We start from the raw sequence: 25934 nt of genomic DNA, 5'->3' as shown, positions 1-25934 counted from the left end.
AGGATTTCTCCCTTCTTAATCAGATTGTTGTTTTTAATATAGATTTTATAGGGACTGTATTAGAGCTAATAGGGACTTTACTTAACCTTAGAAATACTGATGGACTTTGGGTGTTACTAGATTGTTCCAACTTGTGTTCAGAGAGCTATCTGATTTTCCAACACTGAGCTTTGGACAAGTTCAATTTCAATAGAGAATGCTTCCTCCTTCCAGACAAATATTAATGGATAATGAATTGGATACTTAAAACCATGATTCATTCAAACAAAACCCCATCTTGAAGAATTTATGAACTGCCTCTTGCTATAGCAATGAAATTATTTTACAGTACTGTTGGGCTTGTAGAGCTATTACCATTCTCCTACTAAAAAAAAAAAAAGAAAGAAAAGAAAAGAAAAGAAAGCAAAAAAAAAGAAAGAAAAAAATAGAAGTTATTCTATTAGGTCATTACAAAAAAGTGCAGACTGTTCAAAATGGGAAAATGTATCCATTGCTATACTGTTTTACTCTGACATGAACAACTTCTGTATCATAAATAACTAAACTGGCTAAAGATATCTCAGGAGTTTGTTCATGTTGCCTGCAAAAGGAAATGAATATTGTTCTGAATTTAAACCTGTAGTTTTTCAGCTGTTGATACCCCTTATTATGATTTTTTAAAATCTTTTACCTACCTTTTATCATTTCTTTTAGAAATAATATTCTGAAGTAGTAATGCCAAGAGAGCTTTAAAATGCAAAAAAAAAAAAAAAATGTGCAACTCAATGTGAAAATTTTTCTCTTTTAATAATTTGCAAGTCCTGTATAATTCTCATTTCTTATTTAGACATCAGCCTTCTGTGATGTAGTGGCTGATTGGGTAGATGAGGGGAGAGCAGTGGCTGTTATGTGCCTTGACTTCAGCAAGGCTATTTGTCTCCTACGGCATCCTTCTAATGAAGCTTAGGAAGTGTGGGATAGATGAGTTGACAGTGAGGTGGACTGAGAACTGGCTGATTAGCAGAGCTCAGAGTGTTCTGATCAGTAGTGCAGAGTCTAATTGGAGGCCTGTAGCTAGTGGTGTTCCCCAAGAGTTGGTACTGAGTCCAATCTTGTTCAACTTCTTCATCAAGAAGCTGGGTGAAGGGATAGAGTCCAGTCTCAGCAAGTTCACAGACAATACAAAGCTGGGAGAATTGGCTAACACATCAGAAGGCTGTGCTGTCATTCAGTGAGACCTTGATAGGCTGAGAGTAGTGTGGAGGGGAACCTGATGAGTTTCAGCAAAGGCAAACGCTGAGTCTGTACCTGGGGAGGAATAACTACATGCATGAGTACAGGTTAGGGCCTGACCTGCTGGAGAGAGTCCAGCGGAGGACCACAAAGATGACAAGAGGCCTGGAGCATTTTCCTTATGAGGAATGACTGAGAGACTTATTATGAGGACTGAGAGACCTGTTCAGTCTGGAGAGGAAAAGGCTGAGAGGGGAGCTCATCACTGTTTATAAATATCTAAAGGCTGGGAGTCAATGGATGGGGCCAGACTCACTTCAATCGTGACCACTGACAGAGTTAAGGGAAATGGACACAAACTGAAACACAGAAATTTCCAGAAAAACATGAGGAAGAACTTTTTTACTGTGAAGTACCCGAGCGCTGGAACAGGCCACCTAGAGAAGTTGTGGAGTTATGTTTTCTGGAGATATTAAAAACCCATCCAGATGCTTTCATATGCCACCTATGCCATATGCCATATGCCTATGCCATATGCCACTGTAGGAAACCAGCTTTAGCAGGGGGACTGGACTGATGATCTCCAAAGGTCCCTTCCAAGCCCTGTGATTCTTGAAAACTTGGGATACAAATGTTTTTAATTTCCTTCAGATCTCTCAACTAAAGTGATTAACAGTGGCTTTCTAATTTCACACTTCGAGCTCTTGACTACATTTTAAAATCTTCTTAGCACAGCTTGCATAGATCCGCTTTTTCTGTTTCTGATAAAGCCAAAGGTTCTTTTAACAGTCTTATTATTTAGCAGTTGTATAAAGCCTCGGATTAATTTCTGTTCTCTTATATCTATAGTTTTCCTTAGGATATCACCAGAGATCTTTTCCAATGAAACTGTTCTTTGATTCTATGACACTCATCCTGTCCAAGGTGTAGGATAAATTCTGCCTGGTGTTGCTATGCTAGATCTTCAGTCTTCACAAAACATTAATACTCTTACTATAGACAACTGCATCTGATAAGTCACCAGTACATTACAGTCTTCCTTTCACTAGTCAAAAATCTCTCACCAGCATCTCCATTCTAGGTTGGAGATGGCATGTCCTTCTGCTGCTGGTCATTGCTCTGTGTATCACCAGTCACTGTCATGGCTCTCATGTTGGTAGGTGTTGTCCTCATGGCTGAGCAGGCATTTTCTAAAAGTGCATCAGCTGGAGTACAGGACCATAGCAGAATAGTGCAGGTGACGGCCTTCGTCTTCAAAACCTGGTGATTTCAACTGCAGTTGAACCTGAGGATGAATCTGTAATCAACAGGCAAAGTTATTAACTCTGAATCACATTCTGTATTTCCTAGTCAAGTAATTGCTGTTTACCAACGGACAGCTCCTTGCTTGGAACTTTTCTCTTACAACTAGAGACTACTACAACTACAAGAGAGCTTTTCTCTTACAACTAACATAGATCTACTTTTTACTTTCCCCATATACTTTGTTTATTAGGCTAAATGCTCAGTAAATCTTTCTGGCCAGTTAGCTGTGCCATGTAGATCTTCGTGCCATGGACTACACTATCAGAGAATTAAGGGCCAAAGCTAAAGCCAAATAACCAGGAAGCCCTGCCTTCCACTCCATGACAAACAGATGTTTGCCCAGGACTCCTAATATCTTTAGACTAACATATTCACAGGCATTTTCAGATGCCTGGCATTTCTCTTTGGCAGCATTTATCTGTGGGTTTCTAATACGTTGTACTGACCCACTTCAGCTGTATCTGCAAATTTTTTTAGGCACCTATGTTCCTCAGAGTGCTTTCATTATTCTTTTTGTCATGGTTGTAAGCAGCTCTCCCAGCTCCAGGTCTTCCTTCCTGTTTTTTTCCCCCTTTGTATTAACTAGTATTTTTCTCTGCATGCTCTCCATGGAAACTGGCTGTGGCAGTCATTTGCTCTTTGATTTATCAGCGGTTGGGGTCGAGGCCTACCCTTCTGTTGCCCTGTGATTTTTTTTTTTTTAATAGATCTGGTTGCCATCTATGTTCACGGCTTGGAATTTCACATGTATTTGAAACTTCAGCCTGCGCCACCCACTTGTATCCAAGAGAGGCATAAATCTGGGCTGGGAACGCTGAGCTCATTGAAGCAGGAAAATAGGACTCAAAGCCTTTGCTTCCTGGTGCCACAGAGTCAGCAGTTTACAATTCAGGTGCCGCAGTCTCGGCAGCTTTAAAGAAAAGAGGCTGACAACCATCACAGGGCTTCTCCCCTGCATGCTTCATGGAAGTCATCTCTCCCACAACTGAGAGAATTACTGGGGCTCTGAATGACATGGACTGATGTTGGTAAATGCCTCCAGGAATGGGGCATCCACAACCTCCAAATGTTATGCAGTATACAATTTCTGGTTCCAGAAGTGTGTGCTTGATAATGTAAAATGTCTCTAAAAGATTGGCTGTGTCTTCTGAAGTATGTTCCTGAATTTATGATTGTGTCTGACAGTGTGACAGCCTACAGGTATGTGAGAGCTTACCACAGATACAAATCCAAAAAGTTTCTGTTTTGCTGTACAAAGCCATCCGTATAATTAAATTGGAACTATAGTGGAAGAAAAACTGTGACTGCGTCGCAAAGGATGCCAGGATCTGGACCTTGTATAAATAGTGTAACTGCACTGGTTACACCAGACTTACTATCTGGTGATGCTGATTTCTGGCATCCTTAGCATTAGAGACAGGGTTTCTGATGTGTGTGCTAGTGGGCTCTACATAACAGGTATGCAAGGTGCCAGTAACAGTGGCATCTGTTGCTATTCCTAATAAACAGTACAGAATAATAGCTGTTTGTACCAGTAGGAGAGAATTTATATACTGAAACACTGCAGTATTTTTTCTTTCATCACTAGTAGATGCAAATAGTGTAAATGAGCAAGTCAGTCTTCATGCCTCTTTGCTTAAAGCAGTTCTGCGTGTGTATTTATGTGTAAACAATGCTTTTGGATCATCTCAAAATATTGTGTCTCTCATTAGATGAATTTTAAATCTTCCTATTTTTCATGTGCTCTATGGAAGATTTTCAAGAAGTAAATGAATAAGTTTGGAAGTCCAGTTTTGGTCATGCTGAGAATGGGTAAAATCCAGCTTCTTGTAAGGCAAGCCTCTGCAACTGCAGTCAAACTTTGAGTATTATCTGAGGGCTGTATCAGGAATTATGAAATACAGAAAATCTTTTGGATGTTTTCCAGTCTTTTTCTTGTTGTGTCTCTGCCTTGAAATACAGCAATCCATGTAAAAAAGTGTGAAATGCCTGATAGCTGAGTGGTGCTTCCAATCCAGAAGGTATGACATTGAATATACCATGTTGAGTGCTTGTTCCTTCATTTTTACTTCTTTTTGGTCCAGAATTTCAAAACTGTGCAGAACCATACAGTTCCTGGTCCTGAAAATGTGGAGATGGGTCCCTGGCCACCAGACTAACAAACTAACTAGAGAAAATATTATTCATAGTAGGGGGAGAGATTTTAAGCAGAATGACATATCTGTTAGGTATCTTGATAATCATTTGTCTTTATTGCACTGATGTTGGTATATAAAGTTTGAAAGATGGGTTAATTAGTGAGTTTGCTTGGAAACAGTGTTTGAGCTCTTAAACGAATTATACCAACCGTGGGTTTTGTGCATACACCTCTGATACATCCTTTTAGAGACAATACTGAAGACAGGAATTCTTCATTATCATCAGCTGGGTTTGGTATAGATGAAGCAGTAATTAAAATTTGAAATGAGAAGAGCCAGAGGTAAATTGCTGCTTTACTGGGAGAGAGGATGCTTCCTTATTTCCACATTAGCTCTGAACATAGTTAATGTGCTTTATTTTGTTACTTTTTTTAACCCTTCAGCAAATGGGTTCATCAGTGCAATGCACTGCAATTTTTTCATTTGCTTTTGCGTACGTTCACCTGGTTTGTCAGTAATGCCTACTTCCTTTCTTGATCATGTCTGTAAATACTGCATTGTTATGTAATTCTCATTGAGCTTCTGCTAATGCTGTATATAGTGTGTAATTAAATATATGATACTAAAATGGTACCAAAAAGTATACAGAGCTATGGTTTTGTATGTCTATAAGGTTTGTAAAGTCATACGAATATATCCAAATGGTCAAATTTGCTTAATGTTTCTTTTTGGGGTATGTTGTTGTTGTTTTTTTTTTTTCTCCTGAGAAGAGCCATATGTGATTTCCAAATAGCTTTCCTTTTGCTTGCCTTATTCCTGCAGGATGCTTCCCAGCAGGCTCATTTCCCAGGCAGCACCCTGCACCGAGGAGGGGCTGTTCACTGTTTTGGAATTACTGCCACAAACAGGAAACGTTTCATGCTTTCCATTCACAGTGATGTGAGGAGGGAAAGGACATGGGGCCCGGGGCAAGAGCTACTTTGTAATAGAAAAAGAAAGCTGACATGGCTTTTGGCTATACCAGGTCATTGTATCTGTGGGAAAGCAGGCGGTGGTAAAGGACGTGGGAAGGAAATGCTGGGATATTCAGCTAGAATAGGCTGGCTCCTCACTGACCATCTGAGTGAATTATGCTGTTTCACTAAGCTGCTAATAATGGAATGCAAAATCAAATAGATAATGGATATGTCCGTCTTTACAAAAATACTCTTGTTCTTATGGAAAAATGTTGCTTAAGGTGAGAAGAAAAAGCCATCATCTTCCACAACACATTACAGCAGTAACACCTCTAAAATACATGTTGGCCTGCCTTACCTGTGAGTTTTTAGCCAGGATTGGGCCATGAAAAGGTGACTACACTGAACTGTGCTATTGCCCAAATCCTTTGCAATTTATTCTGCTCAAATCAAACAAAACAGGCTGTTTGACAGGTGAGATTGTTGACTACTGAAAATGCATCTCCTCAATTGCTATACAAACCATGGAATTACTAGACTGAGTTTTCCAGCCTTGTCTTCAAGAAGGTGTCAAAGCTTTTCTACTGAATTTCAGAAAGCTGTTACTTGTAGATAACTTCCTGTAGTTCACCAGCAGGATCAGCTCAGCCACTGCTGCAGTCAATGTTCCTTTCCTATGCCTCTCTCTGCGGACAATTTCTCTTCCATGAGAAATGTTGCAGTCTGACATCAACGTGCAGTCATGGAGTTCTAAGTACTAAAATTGAAATCAGTTTTCTTTTTTCTCTTTGTCTTTTTGTTTGAGAAGATGGGAAATTCTTACGCCGGACAGCTCAAGACAACAAGGTTTGAAGAAGTGTTGCATAATTCTATCGAGGCCTCTCTCCGCTCAAACAACTTAGTTCCAAGGCCGATCTTCTCTCAGTTGTACTTGGAAGCTGAACAGCAGCTGTCGTCGCTGGAAGGTAGGAATTAGTGAACTTTATATTTCTGCTCCATCACAGTTCTGCTGTTTGCTCTCCTAGGGGTCAGCAAAAACATTTAAAATAGGAATGCAGAAAAGCTGCAGCATTCAAAGTTTTTCTTTAGATATATTAAGATCTAAATACATGTATAAATATTTATATTAGAATTTGATTAGAATGCAAAATGCATTGTCTTTTGTTTTGACAAAAATAAGTTATCTGCTTGCTCAGATTTATACGCATGTATAAATTGAAGATTTGGAGAAATCTTTGGTGATTTAGAGCATAGGGTCTGTTATCTGTTATCCTATAATTTATCATTTATAATTTATCATACACTGCTGGAATTTATATAGTAAGTGACGGTTTAAAATATAACAGATGTTTGAATGAGATGCACTTGAAGTGATTTTTGTTGTGAATAGTAAGGTACAAAAAATTGTAGCTGATTATTGAGGATGCTTGTATCTACTTTTGGTGTGATTCTTTTAGTTATTCCGTTGTAAAGGTAAAAACATAGGATACAAATGCCGGTAAATCTTGTTCAAGTCGTTATATAGCACATGGGACATGGTTTAGAGAAGATCATTTTTTAAATTTCATTTGCTCAGTTGTTTTTTCATAGAAATAGTATAATTTAGATGAACTGTAGCTCTGACAAGCAAACTTATGGTACAGCTCAGTGCTTTGATGTGCTCTAATACGCATAGTTCAGTGCTGGTGCAAGGTTATATTTAATATTTAACCATTTCTGCCACCAGGGTAGTGTTTCATTTCTTCTCACCAGGCCTGCTTATGCTGTTTTACCTTGCTAAAGATAGCTTAGAGATATGCAGTGCAGAATGCATAATGGTTAATGATCACAGTAACATAAAAGGAAAGAAAAAAAAACAACAAAACAGCAACCCAAGAAATAGTAATGGAAAAAAGTATTTTGCATGGGTTAAACTTTTTACTGCTACCTTACTGTAACTGCTGAGGAAATATCCCTTGCAGAAGTAAGTTCATTCACCATTCACACATCATTAATCTTTTTTTTTTTTTTTTTTTTTTTTTTTAATTGCTAGCATAGGGCATGAGAATGAATCTACATTCATTGTTCAAATATTTATGCTGCTTTATCTCTACACAAAGTGATTCTTCTATTAAATATTTCTATGATGATTTAATAATCTTTTCCATGCCAATCAACAGTGATGTCACAAAATTGATTATGATATCACCTGGGAATGGTGCTACAGGTGCAGATACATTGTTGAGGAACAAAAGTGCAATTTCACACTACCGTGGCTTCTTTCATTCAGGGCTTTCAACAAGGAACTGTTTAGACCAAGAGAGGCTGGTTCTGTTTTTTTTGCAGTTAATGGCAACAGAATTGAACTGTAATTAATCACACAACAGCCTGGTGAAGAGCATTAATTTCATGGAATTTTCAGACAAAGGGAACTCTGAAGCGATCTGACATAGAGTTTTCCCAAGGTTGTTCCTTAGCTGAGAGAGCTCTACAGTCTGGCATCCTATACTCCAGCCTCACAATAAGTAGAAATGTCCACTCCTAGCTAGGTGAATCCCTGTACTCTGAGGACCAGGAGGAATGTGAAAAAGTGAGCCATCCTCAGGATCCTGCATAAGCTCTTGTCCATCCATCTTGTTATGCGTCCTTGCCCCTGACATTGTCTTGTTCATGTACTTGGACTGTTTTTGGCCATAACTGCTTACTAGTCATCAATACAGCCAGTTTTCCTATGGTGGAGCAAACATGTTATACATAATTTACATATAAAGTAATGTAGTCAAGGTCAGTGCAGGTGACAAGTTAAAAAGTTTGACATTTCTCACCTACACAGTCCATTTTTTGCAAAGAGTTCACAACCAATTATTTTCCAGTGACTACAGTTTTCCAGTCTCTACATTTAAATTTGAAAAAAAATCTGAACATACTTGTTGTAAGTGTATGCCTTTATGGTCACTTAGACAAGCACAATTGCCTATAAAATCATTTGAAGCTATATAAATTGAAAGTGCCACGTTCACGAAAGTTGGTTTAGATACAACATCAAATCTCCTTGGCTCCAGTAGTAGGACATTTTCTCATTCTGTTTCTTTCCTGTCTTTTTATTATTGATGCATTTAGATGTTAGTCAAGATTAAGTCATAACACATAGCTTATCCCTATCTTAAACACGAAAGACAAAGAGCTTCACTTTTCTCTTTGTTCACTTTCAGCATTTTTGTCTTTGGACTATATCCTTAAACAGAAATGTTTAATGTTATGCCTTTATCTGTGTGCACCAGGATTGATGTTTAAATACTTAAAAGAAAGCATGTATTTCAAATTCTTTCCCTGTAATACACATGGAGAGTAAGCAGGTTAATTCTGTTAGCAAGCAATCTATCAGTTAAAAATACAGACTCAAGGGACCAGAACACTGGAAAAGTGGTATGCAGCAGAGAGTCTGAAGGTAAAACACATGAAAGCATCTAAAATAAAAGCCTAAATGATATATCCTTTTCCTCAGCATTCAGAATTGCCTCTTAGAATGGCCCAGTCCTTCTGCAGACCTTTGAATGTTGTCTTGCAGACATCTGCCATTCCTTGACATTGTGCAGAGAGCAGCAGTGTTTTACTCAGAGCTCTGGGTTTTGGTAGGAAATGGTGTAGGGAACCTTGGCAGGGTTGGATTCGATGATCTCTGGAGGTCCCTTCCAACCCCTACAATTCTGTGATTCTGTGACTGCATGAGAATCAGGTTTTCTCGTGATATCAGCTGTTGGTTGAACCTAATTTCAAGTGGGAACTGTTTCTTCAGTCTACAGCACCAAGGACACAATCATCAGCACCTCACTGATAAAACCTGCACTTGGACTGCAGCCATGGTGTTCTAAAGTAATGACTTTACATTTATTTTGGCTGTTAGTATTATAAATAAAGGATACAGTTACAATGTTGTGATCAACAAGAGTTCAAACATCAGGAGTTAGATCTCCAAACTCATGAGGTTATTTTAAAAATAGAGATTATTTTTTGAATAATAAATAGAGGCTTCTTTTTATTTGCCCCTTGGCTTTTTACTTCTTCAGGTACACTTATGTCATCCTTTCAATTTTTTATTTTATTTTTTTTGAGGCAAAAAGTTTTTTTTTGTTTTTTTTTTTTTAAATCAAAGACATTCTATTGTAAGCATAAGACTGCTAGTTGGAGCTTCACAGAAAGAACAGGTAGCTTTAGAGCTTCACAGAAAGAACAGGTAGCTTTAGAGCTGACAATGTTAAAGTCATTGTCAAGAGGAGAGAATCCAGTTTTCTGTAATACTTTCTGTAACTGGGTCACCTTGTTCATTCAATGATTTGTTGCCAGCATTTTCTATTTTCTAAGACATTTTTGCTATCACAATTTGTAGCAGGCAGCAGAGCAGATAATGAGGAAGAGGAAGAAGAGGAGGAAGAAGAAGGCTCAGAGTCAAGCAGTCCTGTTTCTTACCAGATGAAGCCTCCCCCAGAGGGGTGTTGCACTACTGATGGTAAGAAATGCACTAAACGTGCATCAGAAGGCATTTTGCCCTGCTCAAATAGGTATAACTGGAGCGTTTCCCTGTAACTCATCAGAACAAGATCATTTATATGTTGTAAAAATAATAAGCATTCCATTGTTCATTATCTGTTAGACAAAGCTGGATAGTTCTTGGCTGTTTTTGCATTTTGCAAGGTCTTTACCAAATGTGGCAGGTAAGTGTTTGTGCTAGAACACCTGGCGTAGGGACAGAACAAGGCAAGGTTGAGTTTCACAGGCATAATATTCACTATAATGAGTACAGTAATTCTCAGGTTTTATCATCAGTTTTTACTACTTGAGGTGTACCTATTTACCTAATTCAATGTTGCTGAAAGAATTATTCAAAAAACAAGCAAAAACAACAACAACAAAAAAAAAAACAAAACAGGATAACCAGTGAAATTCACTAGATACTTAGAACTATTATCTGCATTTCTGAAAATCTGACTGTAGTTATAATGATATTAGTAAGTAGCCCATAAATATCTGTGATATTAGTGTATATTAGTGATGTGTAACATCATCTCTCTGGATAAAGTTCTCTCTGGAAAGTTCTCTCTGGATTTTCAAATTTGAGTTTGTTTATTGTACTGATGGTATTTGTTTATGGTGACCAAAAGGAGGGGAAAAAAACTATCTCTTAGTTGGCTCGACCTCAGAGAATACCACTTTGCTTTTCACTAAAACTATTGGAAGATCTTTAAGAAAGACAATTACCTGTGTTAAAGAGAAAACTCTTCTCAACTTAAAGTACATTGGATTGATTTTTTTTTCCTAGGTTTCTGCCAGGCTGGTAAAGATTTGAGACTGGTTTCGATTTCCAATGAACATATTGAGGTACCATCAGGGTTTTTACTTGTTGGTGCCAAGTCACCAAATTTACCTGATCACCTCTTAGTGTGTGCTGTGGATAAAAGATTTCTTCCAGATGATAATGGGCGCAATGCCCTGTTGGGTAAGTGTGTCACAGTAAGTGAATGCTTCTGTGGTCTACAATTAATAGCTAGTCTTTTTTCTCAGAGTGAGTTCAGCAGATGTTATTTCTTTTGTGTTTGTACATAACTCTCATTGGTGATGCACAACGAGATAAAAACTCAGAGCTGGTTATGTTTACTTTGGAAAGATACAGAGTAAGCCAATTCATTAGAAATTCTTCATGATCTGTCCATTAGCCCAAGAATTAAGTCATTATCTGGTCTGTGTATGACCTAGTTGCTGGAACTACACATCTGGAGTTGAAACTGGAAACAGTTGGTAACTGGAGTTGAACTGCTCCCTGTTTTAGCTTTCCAAATACTAACATAGCTGGACAGAGTGTAGATCTGTCAAAGTGAACCCGTCTACAAGATACATGTAAACAATTTTACCATAGTTTGTACTGTAAAAAATTAACATAGAATCACAGGCTTGGATTAGAAGGGACCTTGAAGATTGTCTGGTTTCAAACCCCTGCTTGTGGGTGGGGTTGCCAACCACTGAATGAAGCACTGGATCAGGTTGCCCAGAGCCTCATCCATTATGACCATTTTCATTCATTCCTTTGGGGCAGCGATCGTGTTCCCAACTAAGTTTAAACAATAGCATGAATTCTGGATCCTAACCTATGATTTTTTACTATTATCAGAGTAAAAATAAATATGAAGTATTATAAGTTGAATTTTTTCCTTAATGCGTAATCAGGTAATACTGTGTTTGAATTCAGTCTTACAATGCACATTATTTTAAGAAAACAAATTGTGCAGAATACTTAAAATTTTCTTGCTTTTCACCAATTTAAGTGTCCAATTTCTGACATAAACTGAGTCTTTCTATTTTCATTTTAGCCCTTATGATTGCCATTATCCTCATCCAAATCAGTACAATTATAAGCAATCCACAGTGTTGTGAATGAATGAACTAGATATTGACGTTAGTGAATTGGAATAGTTCATATGCTGGGACAAAAAGTATATAATCTGGAGGGAAAGCTCTTATTGTAGTCAGACATTCTTGGGTAATTATGTATTATTTTCTTCAAAAATGCTTCGTCATTTTCTGTGTACCAGTCTGAGCTTTAGATAGCAGAAAGGAACTATTTGTCATTGTGCCCTTTAACCATGTTCCTTCACAAACACTGAGGGATATGACGTGAACTCAGTTGTTATTTCAGTTGGAGCCGCTCTTCAGGGCATTTGGGATGACAGCATAGTGTGAAGGTGGATAATGTAGTTCTGTGCACTGTAATTCATTTCCTCGTGATCTTACAGAGTTGGATTGGTCACAGTAGATTTGACTAATGATTGCAAAAGAGTTAGAAGGACTATAAATCACCCACATGTTGTCATTTTAAAGATTAAGACAGGAATGTTGTACCGCTCCAATCATTCAGTGCTAGCACTCTTAATAGCTTAAGTTCCTCAGGCCTTTGTGGAGAGAAAGTAGTATACTTGTTAACTGCATGCTAAACAAGAGCACAAAAAAGCAACGGGAGCATAACTGAGAGGTTTTTATGCTACTTGCATCCTCAGCTTGATCATTTAACACACTTTTCTTGTTCTAAACAATTTAGATGCTTATTTTTGGCTGTTGTACATTTAAATTCTAGTGAATCGTGTTCTTTTGAAAAAAAAAAAAAGTGATAATTTAGGATAAGTTTTGTGTATTCTATAACAAGATTAAATGTGAAAGAATTTGCATTTGGATCTTTGAGATCCAAATTCCAGGAAAAAACAAAATGTCTCAGGAGTTTCTTGACCAGCTTTTGACTTATAGCCTTATTCCCATGGGGGGCTGATGGTACTGTGACAATTTATTGATTATGCTACTGAGTTGCTCCACCATCTAGAAATATGTGCTTGCAATGTGAAAGTTGTCCTTATTGAAGACCAAGGTTGTTTTGTTTCTTTTTTACAGTGGGCTGTTTATTACATGGGAAACTTCTGTTTTCTGGAAAAGGCAGGCTCTTAAGCAAAAAGTTCTCTGTATTTGAGGAGCCTGAGAACGTATTGTATATATCTCCACTAATCAAGTTAGATCCCAAGTTTTGCTACTTGGGACAAAACAAATTCAAATTTTGGCTCCAGGAAACCATTCCTTTTTGTTTTGTAGCCTGAAGGAATGCTTGACTGGAGGAAGAACTGCAATAGTGTGATATTTATTGTATCCTAGAAAATGCAGCTAACATGCATCACCCCCAAAGGTTTTTCTCCTTTTCATTTTTCCCTTCAGTTCTTACTCATAAGAAGGGTCTCTCATGATAAACAAAGCAGCTATTCACTCATCATTTTCCTTCCCAAAAGACCTAACAGCTGCCCACTTTCCTAGCAGGGAATAAGAAATCCTTTTTTTTTTTTTTTTTTTTCAGTGGGTCCCTGAGGTCAGGACAACAGAGGAAAAGATTAGTTTTCTTGCATTGTATGCTGTAAGATGAAAAGGTTGCAGTATAAAATCTGTGGCACTTCTGTTAGAAAGTACGCTGTTCTATTAGTTTTTTGTAATAGTAGTGAGTTTCTGTACAATGGAGTCTCAACATGAACGTATTAATTTCATTTAAGGCCTTCAGTCTTCAAATGGAATGGTACTGAATGGGAGGGAAAAAAAGTGAAGCAGTCAATATTTGTGTGCTTTTTGCTTGTGGGTAGAACTGAACAGAAGAAATATTTTTGTTAAAGAGTTAAAACCATGCTAAATCTTAGTGTTAAGGAAGTTGGAGACTTTCAAAAAAATATATTACATAAGTATGAACATTAATTAAAACTCTATTAGTCATTTAAAGAAAAAAAAAACAACAAAGCAGGAGGAAAATTTCAGCTGGACCAACTGGTGATAGATATCCTTTCACCTTGAAATATGCTGCTCGCCCTTAGCGCAAATTCACTGTTAATCCAAAGGAACCCCTGCCCAGTCATAAAGTAGATAGGGCTTCACATCCTTTTAGTCCAAGGTCCTGCTACTGACCATGGGGCCCTTAGCATGGAAGTGCTTTTTAAATTATAGAGTCATAGAATATTCTGAGTTGGAAAGGACCCACAAGGATCATTTGGATAATAGATCACTGTGATGTGGGCAAATCCAAGCCCACATGATATCAGACACAATCAAATATCTTCTGATTAAACAATCTACAGAGGGTAATGGCCTTAAGTCACTACTGAACAGAGTTGGGTTTGAACTTTGACCTAAAGGTGAAAGGCTTCTGGCCCCAAAACTCTGGGCATCGATTTCTAATTCTCCTGTGAAATCAGTTGCATGACATAGATATATTGAGTCACCTTATGGCTGCCCTGACTCCCCTTTGTCCTTTCTATAATATATGGAAGAATATTTGATGTGTTTTGTTTGTAAAACAAGCTCTCCTCTCTATCAGCTGTTAGCTCCAGCCATTGTATGTGAACAGGACATGCACAGAATGAGGGTCGGTAGTGAGTCCAGCCTTGTTCAAATTCATCAGTGATCTAGATGAAGAGAGAAAGTCCACCTTCAGCAAGTTTGCTGATGACACAAAGCTGGGATGATTGCTGACACACCAGGAGGCTGTGCTGCCATTCAGTGAGACCTAGACAGACTGAAGAGTTGGGCAGAGAGGAGCCTGATGAAGGTTAATAAGTGTAGAGTCTACATCTGGAGAGGGTTAAATGCCTGCATCGGTACAATGTAGGGGCCAACCTCATGGAGAGAAGCTCTGTGGAGAAGGACCTGTGTGTCCTGGTGAACAATAAATTGACCATGAACCAGCAATGTGCCCTTTTGGCCAAGAAGGCCAATTGTATCCTGTAGTGCATTAAAAACAGCACGGCCAGCAGGTTGAGGGAGGTGATCCTCCCCTATACTCTGCCATTTTGAGGCCATGCCTGCAGTACTGAGTCCAGTTCTAGGTTCCCCAGTTAAAAAATACAGTGTTCTGCTAGAGAGAGTCCAGTGGAGGGCCACAAAGATGATGAGAAGCCTGGAGCATCTCCCTTAGGAAGAATGGCTGAGAGACCTGAGACTGCCTGGAGAAGAAAAGATGAGGGAAATTGGTCTGATAATCTCCAGAGGTTCCTTCCAATCCCTACAATTATTTGATCCTGTGATTCTTATGCTGGGGACCCCAGACCCAGACTCCAGGTGGGGCCTCACAATGGCTGAGTAGAGGGGGACAATCACCTCCCTCTCTCTGCTGGCCACCCCTCTGTTTACGTAGCCCTGGATAGCAGCGGCCTTCCTGGCTGTAAGAGCACACTGCTGGCTCATGTCCAGCTTTTCATTCACTGAGACCCCCAAGACATTATGATGAACACTGTTCTCAGACTTACTCCATCTGCTGCAAGGCTGGCAGTGGATGCTTCAATCTGAAAAGCAGCCCTGAAAAGAGTAATGATTGAACATCATACAGCACTGAAATTATAAATTCATGCTATATTGTATCTGTGGTGTCATCAGAGAAAGTGTCAGTCTGAATGAATGGGATAAAATTCAGTGCTGGCAGGTGCTCTCCAGAAAGAGCTCAGCTCAGGGGAGGTGGGAAGAATTGAGGTAAAAGATGATAGTTTGATTTAAATGGAAAACTGAAAAATAAGCTTCTAAATTATTCTCCAAAGAGTTTTCAAAACATGTTGACTCTTCAGGTTTGTTAATTCTTATTAAATCTCACCAGTATATTATAGCTGGTGAAAACCAGTAGATCTTGAATAGTAGACTCTGCCAAGCAGACAAAGTTAAAAATAGATGACTTAGGGCAAAAGGCTGTTTCAGGTAGAGGATACTTTTTGTTAAATCTTTCTTAGTTTGCTGATGTTACAAGAAGTTATCAGCAGTGACTGGTGTAGTGTCCATGTGAAAAGATTTTGCGTCCACTGCCCCACTGTTCTGTTTCTGTTGCAGAAATATTTCCCCATGTGGCTTTTGAAAGCGGCTGGACACTTTCAGCTAAACAATAAAACCTAGAAGGGGTAAAGGTACTTCTATTTTACTTTTGGAAATGGTCCCCTCATGTTTCTGTTTGGAAAAAATAAGGCCTTGTAAGTGGCAACCAGTTAAAAATTGCAGTGCTGCTGCTCATGCTCAGTATACTGCCAAGATGTACAGGAAGTTTTCATTTGCTAGCAGAATCATTTTCTGCAGTTTCTTAATCTGCCTAAAATGCATGTCAATTCTACAGCCTTTACCACATCCATTGTGGTTTTGTTTCCCTTTGTTGCTTTTATTGCAGCAACTGAAGGTTCTGTGATGTTAGACAGATTCTTTTGTGTTGACTGATACAAAACAGGATTTAGCAGTCTTGACTTGTTCCAATTTTATGAGTCATAATGACCTTTATCATTCTACCTATCAGCCTCAGTGATATAACGAACAGCTTTCAGTCGTTATTGTTCACTTATTACCAGAGATACAGACAAAACATTGGTATCTAAAAAAATGCCTTATAAACTTAGATTTTTAATGCATTCTTCTGGACAATTTGAATGAAAATACTCAAGTAGTAGACCAAGAAACAGGTGTTTACAGAGCACAGTATTTCAGTGTATGCATGTTAGCTCACTTGTCTTAAGAAGTATTGAATGTTAATTTGAAAATGGGATTGGTCTGAAATGTGATGGAAATTCTCATAATTGGCTCTTCATTTTATTTAACATGGTGGAATTGTAATATTTCTAGTATTATTCTCCATATTGATGGGATCATGAGATGCTTTTCCTTTGCTTTATTTCTACTGTCTTTCAATGGACTGAACACACAATTTTGATTTGAAATTCCTGTGATAACACATCAAGATGTCCATTAGATGGGATTAAAATAAAAAGAACCTCCATGCTTCAGGGCATGTATAGGGAATAGGGAGAAAATTTCCATGGGGAACATTGTCTTCTATTTACAAACTCTGTGATCTCCTTGTAAGAATCAAGTGTTTTGAGGTAATTGCTCAGATGCAGTGCAAAATTTTCCTATGGAAGTACTTTGGAAAGTGCAAAAATGAAGCTGTTTAAGAATAAAAAGCAGATAAGTCTTAATTAGCTGTTCAAGGATTGTTCTTTATGGTGATAATGGCATCACCATCGCGAGCTCCTCTTTGAAGCTCAAATTTTATACCTCAGAATGAGAGGAAATGGCGGTATCCCTGGAAATGCCCCATTAAGCCTGAGTACAATGAGCTCCTTTACGTGCAAGGATTGCATCTCTGTCATGTTCCTTAAAGTTGCAGACATGTTCTTTTTGTAATCATAAATAGCTTGAGGTGTTGTGAAGTTCTAACACAGTCCAGCCATATCACCTGACAAATCTACTTAAGTCAATATCCTAAGAAGGCATTAGTATTTTTTTCCCCTAAACAAACTTCTGTAGTAGAAGCTTGGTGCTTAAATGAACTTAGATCTTACTAAAGAGAGTAGATTAAATATACTTAATTTCCTGAGGCTTCCTTGAATGTTTAGTTTCAGTGCAAGTTTAAAAAGGAGTAAAACTTTCTGTGATACTAAGTGTGTGATTCAGTATAGTTGAGCCAGACATGTTTTGTTTTAATGCTTTTAGGTACTTAATGAGTGGGTACTGTGACTTTTTTCTGGTGGGAGAAAATGAAAAATGTGGCTTGTTTTAAATTTTCTGTTCATGTGTGACTGTTTTTGCAATCTAGTAGCCAAAGTGCAACAGACAGGACTTGATGTAATATTTTTTGGGATTATAATGTTTATACAAAGTTAAACCTGTAAAACAAAACAAAACTGTTTTTTCTCCAGGGAAGTCATGTTGTGAGGTTATTAATAGTCACCAACCTTTCTCACTGGATTATGTGCATTGTTTGTTTTATCAGGCTTCTCTGGCAATTGTGTTGGCTGTGGCAAGAAAGGTTTCTGCTACTTTACAGAATTCTCAAATCACATTAACCTTAAACTGACCACTCAGCCCAAGAAACAGAAACACTTAAAGTATTATCTGGTCAGGAATGCACAGGGAGCTCTGACGAAAGGATCTGTAATCTGCTGGAAAGGGGCAGGTAAGATAATGAAGCTGTCTTCCTCGAGCTCTGGTTTTTGTCATCCAGGCTTGGATATTACTGGGACTGGCGTCTATGTAAAACCTGAGACGGATCAGTTAAAAGAAAGACTCCTTAAAGTGCAGCTGTAAAAAGCAATTGACCGCCCTAATAAGAGGATGGCATGTTTGATGCCATCAGTTCCTCCCTTCCAAGTGCCGTAGCCTTTAAGTAATTCACGTGTGAAATTACCAAGTCAAACACACAGAAAAAAGTGTCTGTCGCTGTTGCCGGTGGATAAGAAGCCTCTTTTTTTTTCTTAAGAACTCAGAGGCCGGCAGTCCTTATCCAGCTCCTGCTCAGGCACGGGGTGCCAACTGCCAGAGAGCGCAGGCCTCTCCGGGAGCACCGCGACCGAGCCTCCCCCAAACCCTGCGCCTGGGGCTCCACAAACAGGTACCACGCAGAAGGAGAACGGGTTGACGTGTGCTCTTCCTGCTCCGTGTGCGTGTGTTTGTGTGTGTTTCTGAGTGGAAAGACAGAAATGAGCACATTACCGCGTGCAATAAAACAAATCAAATAGATTTAGAGTATCTTTTGAATAAAGGAAGGAACTCTTCTTTCAAGTCTTTTCACTGTCCATTTGTCCCCCCCCTGATTTATGTACAAAATTTTAGGAAATAATACAATGGATAGGTGATGTGGAGCTTGTTCATAACTAAGGCAGACCTTCTCTTTTAAGAGACATTTTGCATTGTAACCAGAACGCTCGTTACTGCTGGGATTGTATGGGCATCAGTGGAGTAAAGCGGCTTTAATATTAAAGACAAACTGATGAGTGATATCTCTGTATTAAAAACGATTTCTCAAACATTTACTTTTCCATTAGCCTCACATAAATAAAAAGTGATCAATGGTAATGGCTGAAGTGATCTCTCTGAGCTTCACAATGAATATTCTCTTGTGACTCTTATGGATTCTGATGGCTCTATTAAAGTAAATGATCATTTTATTATGTCAATTAGGAATCTTGTTCTAGAAACATTTATTGTAAATACTTTATATTTTTTTCTTGCCAGCTACAGCCATAGATCATATCCCATCAACAGCAGCATTCGGCTCAGCAGCTTATAATGGCAAGGAATCTCCTAAACAACAGTTGGCGAAAAATAACCTATCTGCTTTGACAAGACCATCAGTGTTAGGTATTTGTATGGATCTGTTCTTTAATAACCTTAAAGATCTATATTCCATGGATTTGACAGAAACATTGAACAAAAGATACCATGATCATAATTCTCTGTATGAACAGGAATTGCACTTCCCTTCCAAATCTCTTGTCACTGTAACCCCTCCTTTTCTTTTGAATGTTAATTTTCAGAATAAAAGTTTGTATGATTTTAGCCGTGGCTTTTTTGTAATTCCGATTATAAATTGAAGTTTTTCATTACATTTACAATTGATACAATTTGCAATAGGTTCAGACAGGATTCTGAGTCTAGTTTCTTCAATATTGTATTTGTATCAATCTCACTGAATAGTTTTGTGGAGGGAATTAAGAAAGATATAGAAGTAGAACAAACGGCTACATACTGCCCTCACATGGTATAGGTTTAAAAGTGATCTCTGAAAGCATGGATGTAAGATTGTTCTGCAAATGTACAATCTCCAGATTTGAGGATTCCTTTTACTTTTGGCTTTAGTATCTTTTGTGAAAATAAAACAAAATTAGAAAAAAAAACAAAAACAAAAACAAAAACAAACCAAACCAACTCAACTAACAACATTTTTAATACAAGTTCTTACTCTTGCTTTTATTTTTTTTTTTTTAAGTCTAACCATTTTACCAGGAGATACAGACTTACCAGCGTGAAGTAGTTACAGCGTTTGCATATTTTATTAATGTGTATAAGCAGAAACAGCTCAGTTCTTCAAGATGCTGAATAATTCCTGGGCAACTATGGACTCTCAATTATTAGAAATACTTGATGTTAGTGGGAACTTGTCATTTAGGATTTTGCAGGAAGACACAAGATGACTGAAGAAAGTAACAAGAGACTGAAGAATTTAATTGCAAGGGGCTCCCAGGAAAACTGTGAGAAATATGGTCATGGTTTTACAGACAAAGATGTTGGAGCTAGCGATGAATAGAGGGAATGTGCAGAAGTCATTTGCTTTGAAGTAATATGGATTATCATTAAGCTAAAGATCATGTCAGTGGGAAGAACAAAAACCTTGACAGTGGAAAAAATTGTTGAAAAGAGCACAGATCTTTACTAATATTGCACTGAAACCTGTGAAAATATTTTTTAATTATGTTACATGAAACACAGTATTGTGGGTTTGGAAATAGAAAGCACGAAGTGTTCACATTGGCTTCAAAGTATTGTCATAAGCATTCCTACTTAGGATGTCTCATTTTAGTATACTGCTTTTACTTCAGAGTAAACATTGGTGTAAAATAGGTAAAGCTTAACAGGTCTCTGCACCAGAATGCTCCTAGGTCTTTATGCAGAAGATAGCAAAGTAAAACGAAAGCCATAAGCAATGATTATACTCATGGAGTCAACCTTGTCTACCACAGTACTTAATGCTTAATTCAGTCCATCAGCACGTGTTGAATTATCATGCACAGACATGAATAAAATATATTCTAATACTTTTCTGAAATATTATTGTTATTCAGGCACTTTGACAAATTCAGGGCCTCCAAAAAAACGCCATAAAGGTTGGTCACCAGAGTCTCCATCATCCACTGAAACTTGGAACTTGCCGCTCAACCCACAGGCTCCAAATAGAATTAAAAATGGTAAGCTGAACCCAAGGTAATGAGGATGTTCATTTCATTATATAGAAAATAATGGAGGAAAAGAGGCAATATTTTAAAGACATACACATACACAGATTCTCAGAAGAGTTTTGAAAGGTGTTTGATACCTATGTTTTCAGAATTATTTTCAATTCTTCAATTTTATTGATCCTTCTTTGAGTCTCTGGACTTAACTCTCATTAGAATCCATTCATCATGTCATTATTAATAAATTGCAACAAGTGCTTGTGTCCATCTTTTGATATCTAAACACCTTTGGGACATTATAGTGTCAGAATTCAGATCCCAAGCTATCATCTCGTTTCACTTAATTGTCACAGTGTTCTCGGCTCTTTCTTGAATTTTAGTCTAGATACAGACTAAAGTGAGGTGTGATGAAACAAACCAACTGCCAGCAGGATGTTTTCTTTCAGTATGCTACTGTTTAAATTAAAATTTACACAAATAAATTAGTTTTGAACAAATGCTAAATCTTATTTTTTTTATATACCAAAATGCTTAGAATGAATACAACCAATTATATCATACAAAGCCCTCAAATCATAGCTTTGCATTGATATCATGTATATCTCTATATTCATGCATTCATAATGTGAAATGTTTACTTATAAATATTTCAAAATCTTTGGATGCACGTTCAGTGGTCAATATGATTCTCAAGAACTCTCAAGAAATTAAGCACAGTATGGGTTGTGGTAACAGATCATGAAACGTGTGGTGTGATTGGAACTATGTAGCACTTATACCAAATGTGTGTCTATAAGATGACTGATTAACTTTTCACTGAGGAAACAATTACTAGATCTCACTCCAGAGATATTACGTATAAACTTTTAGATGGAGGAAGCCTATCATCTCTACCGCATTCTGCTTTGGTGGGGCCAGCATCATCTCCAATCGTGGGCTCAGGAGAGCCTGTCTCAGTTCCTGACAACCTGCTGAAAATCTGTAAAGCAAAGCCAGTTATTTTCAAAGGTAAAAAAACCCCACCCCTCAGCAAGATCTCAGGTTGATTTTTTTGTTTTTTTGTTTGTTTGTTTTTTGTAAGAGATATAAAGGTAAATCCAACTGTTAAACAATGCTAAAGGTCTCATTTTTGAAATATCTACTATTAAAACATGAAATTAATGTGATGCGTACAAATGTTTATTTTTAAGGTCATGGAAACTTTCCATATCTTTGCGGGAACATTAATGATGTGATAGTGAGTCCTCTGCTGTATACCTGTTACAGAAATTCACAGTCTTTATCTAGAGCATATGAACAATATGGTGCCCCAACAATACAGCCCATTTCAGAAGAGATGCAGCTCTTGTTGACTGTCTACTACCTTGTTCAGCTAGGTAAGATGATTTTCTAAAACTATGTAATTAGTTTTTCCTCAAGACCAAACTTAGATTAAAATATAATGAAACAAATTTCATACTTTCCTATAAGAGAGGATCTCAGCAACTGACAAGAAAAGAAAAAAAAGGAAAACATCCGTAATTCATTGCTCTTGCATGTAGACCATAGTTAATAAATATTATTACACTGACATAAGCAGTTCTCAAACTCTTAAATATTTCTAATAACTGATAGTCAGGTTCCAATTACAGCAGCTTTGAGTCTCACAAAGACACTTCAAAATGAATGATACAGTTCACATCTTCTAATGGCCATAGCCATGCAAGCGTAAATCTGAAACACAACCATCTCTAATAAAAAAAACAGTACATTTTAAAAAAAAGAACTTTTAACTCTACAACTTTGTTAAACTGTTTCATAATATGAACATTTTCCTCTTAATCTTTTTTAGCTTCAGACCAAGTGCCTCTTATTGAGGATTTAGAACAAATATTCATGCGTTCTTGGCGAGAGTCACACCTATCTGAAATCCGTCAGTACCAACAGATGATTCCGCAGACCTTTCCTCAAGTGCCCAGCCAGATCGCCCCAGTGACCTCAGCCCAGCTCCCCTGGCTGGCAGGGCTGGCAGCCAGCTCCTGTAATGACAGCGTCCACATCATTGAATGCAGCTATTCTCTGGCTGAAGGGCTTTCAGAAATGTTTAAGCTGCTCATCGAAGGAAAATTAATAAAGACAAACTACGTGGTGATCATCTGTGCTAGCAGAAATAGAGCCATTGATTCCTGCATTGTGATAACAGGTAAGATCTTAACGGTTTCTCCAGGCAAAACAGAGTCATCCCATGCCATGGGGATTTTTGATAAGCTGCCTCAGAAAAAAGAGCTGTGACCAAGAAGTAATGGGCTTTGATGAACCCAAGGTGCTGTTGCACAGTCGGATCTCCTCCCAGTAATCCCATTCTGCCCATATTAGCTGTGTCTTTACAAAGCCACTACTGCAAACAAATAATAGAAAACTAACAGCAGACAGTGCATAATGCTTTCCTGCTCTGTGTGACTGAGGTACTACTGTGAGCAGAGAATTGAGCATTTTCTCAGCTTTTATATCATGCTCTTTCAACCTCACTGTCTTCAACAAACATGGTACGTACTTGTATAATAGAGAAAAAAATCTCATCTTGGCCTTAGTTTTTTGGCAGGAGAAGATTCATTTAGCTGGGAGGTGTTTTTCATTATGACTTATAATGTTTTTAGTGTAGCTTGAAGTGCTGTCAAGATGACTTTTTTGTCTTTTAGGAAAGTATCAGGCAAGAATTCTGTCTGAGGGCATGCTCACTCCTTCAGACTACCAAAAAGAAGTGAACTATCAGCTGGTCACAGGCAAAGTGGAATCTCTGGGGTCCTTCTTCAGCACCCTCTGCCCAGGTATATAATACGCTGTGGATAGGCATATTTCTAACTCTGTCAGTCTTTTTAGTGAGTGAAAGCAGCTGTGTTCATGCTTCCCCGAAGCAAGACATTATTACAAATGTATAAAAAAATACAGGACAAAGTATATTTGAAATTGCAATTTCTCCTAGAAATGTCAGTTTCTAAAATACCTCAGGTTCATAAAAATATGCCAGCAAGAAGTTCAACATGTTATTCTTAGCTACACAAATCCATCTATATAATATACAAGCCCATATGCATATGAATGAATGAATTCTTTTGCCCCAAGCACACGATTCATTTGGACTGTGGTAGACCAGAATTGTTTTACAGAAGAAAGGAAGTCATACTGTGAACTTGAACATAATGCATGGGAAAGAGAAGATAACTGCAGAGCCAGCTCTACAGGATCATTTTAAACTGAGGATTACTACAGGGAGGGTTTTCTGTGGATAGATCCAGCCATGTGGAAAATGTAACTGGATCGCAGCACTAGAGCAAATGCAGCATACTTGTCAGTGTTAATGCATTTCACAGTCCCCTTCACCATTCACATTGCATCATGAAATCTGTACTTGGAAGGCAAGAATGCTTTCTGAATACGTTACGATATTTTTATCGGTCACCGAAGAGACACCTGTGTTCCTAGAGCCATCATGCAGTTACACTGGTGTCTCTGTTCCTAGTATCTGTGTGTTATGATTCTCAGAATAACTCCTACTATTGTTTGAGCAGAACAAGTAAATGAACATCCTGAAACGAGTTGCCATCTACATCCACTGGATTGCACTTCACGAAGATGACCCTGACACTCTAGTACCATTTGCAGACATGTTCAAATATTTTTTCAACTGCTGAGAAAATATTAAGTATTCAGGACAGGCATACTGTATTTTCTGAGTAGGTATTACCTGTAAGCAGGGTCCCTGCTAAACAGAGCAGATGTACTTAGCTCAGTAAAACATACCTTGCTTTAATATTGTGTAAAAAAAACTCATTTCTCTGTCTACTTTATAAAAAAATATTATTCCTTCTTTTTCACAAAAAGTGTTAAAGATTTAATATCTATGCTTTGCATCAGGTTTTCAAAAGCTGCTTCTAATCCTTATTAGTGAACAGTACAAATAGCTACAGTGGTCAGGACATACACTAGGTTTTGTGCAGGTGTTTGTCTTTGCTGATTTAGGTCACAATCTTCAAGCTAGTTTTCTATTACGTTCTCTAAATGTCATAAGCAGAGGTCTGCAGAGCTGATCTGTCATTCCTCGGCCTGATGTGCACTTTATTAGTGATAAGCTGAAAATAAATAATGCATTGGAAACTAATGATAGGATTAGTGTACAAAATACCCAATAAGCCAAAGACAGGACAGCATACACAAAGCTCTTTGAGATCTACTAAAGAAAGTCAGCACGAAATACAGCTGTTATCAACCTGGATGTTTTTACCACTCTCCTCTCCATTTGCTAGAGGGTGACATCGATCTTTTGCTGGAGAAATTTTATCAGGAAAACCAAGGGCACATCTCTTCATCACTGTCTGCTTCAGCAAATAAATCAACAGCACTGAATGGAAGAGGAGCAGCTGTGTGTACAAGTAAGGAGGATTTTCTGAAAAGGTAATAGAGTCAGATGCTTGAGAATAGGTCTTTAGGTATGCAGTTAGATGTACCTGGGCAGAGTCCTGGGCTCTTGAAGAATTCTATTCTGAGGTGATCGTGAACTCATGTCTTGGGATACCCAGATTTATTTACACTGGGTGCTCAGTTCGTTCCATGAGAGCTGTACTTCCTGAAGCTTTAAATCTTACTTCCTTGGTAGCAGAATGCTACTGCACAAGTCCAACTTCAGCTCATAAATATTTAGAAGACTTGCAGGAATAAAATTCCCAAGTGCAGAAAGTTTTCTTTATATGTCCTATGTAGATTTTCCTAAAATAGAACACTGACTCCTTAGAGAATAGGCCAGTCATTCTTTTCCAGGCTGTACAATTTTACACTAGATTAGACGTTTGGTGTATATATAAAAAGAATTTTGTCTTTTTCTAGGTTATGAGATTGAACGACATCAGATTCGACCATTCCAGCTGGCAGTAGCTCAGAAACTGCTGTCTCATATTTGCTCAATTGCTGACTCCAGCACTCAAAATCTTGATTTGGGTTCCTTTGAGAAAATTGATTTCTTGATTTGTGTTCCACCCTCTGAAGTGACTTATCAGCAGACTTTGTTTCATCTCTGGCATTCAGGTGCTCATTAGTTAGCTTTATTA

General features: G+C 38.0%; 1 protein-coding gene across 1 annotated transcript in view; it reads left to right on the top strand.

Annotated features, from left to right (window-relative positions):
• Window positions 1–6419: 6419 nt before the first annotated feature.
• The window catches only part of GREB1 (growth regulating estrogen receptor binding 1), a 51332-nt gene continuing 31817 nt past the window's right edge, over window positions 6420–25934 (top strand). The window contains exons 1-13 of the mRNA XM_042874478.1: window positions 6420–6576; window positions 9978–10097; window positions 10908–11084; window positions 17895–18077; window positions 18381–18512; window positions 19136–19261; window positions 20743–20865; window positions 21724–21861; window positions 22044–22229; window positions 22685–23035; window positions 23532–23660; window positions 25137–25262; window positions 25714–25911. Coding sequence (XP_042730412.1) covers window positions 6420–6576; window positions 9978–10097; window positions 10908–11084; window positions 17895–18077; window positions 18381–18512; window positions 19136–19261; window positions 20743–20865; window positions 21724–21861; window positions 22044–22229; window positions 22685–23035; window positions 23532–23660; window positions 25137–25262; window positions 25714–25911 — 2146 coding nt within the window. The remainder of the gene's footprint in view (window positions 6577–9977; window positions 10098–10907; window positions 11085–17894; window positions 18078–18380; window positions 18513–19135; window positions 19262–20742; window positions 20866–21723; window positions 21862–22043; window positions 22230–22684; window positions 23036–23531; window positions 23661–25136; window positions 25263–25713; window positions 25912–25934) is intronic.

This window comes from Lagopus leucura, unplaced genomic scaffold (genome assembly GCF_019238085.1).
Source record: "Lagopus leucura isolate 7727_CA_CO unplaced genomic scaffold, USGS_WTPT01 Super-Scaffold_73, whole genome shotgun sequence".
Lineage (NCBI taxonomy): Eukaryota > Metazoa > Chordata > Aves > Galliformes > Phasianidae > Lagopus > Lagopus leucura.
This window is presented reverse-complemented; position numbering and strand designations above follow the sequence as displayed.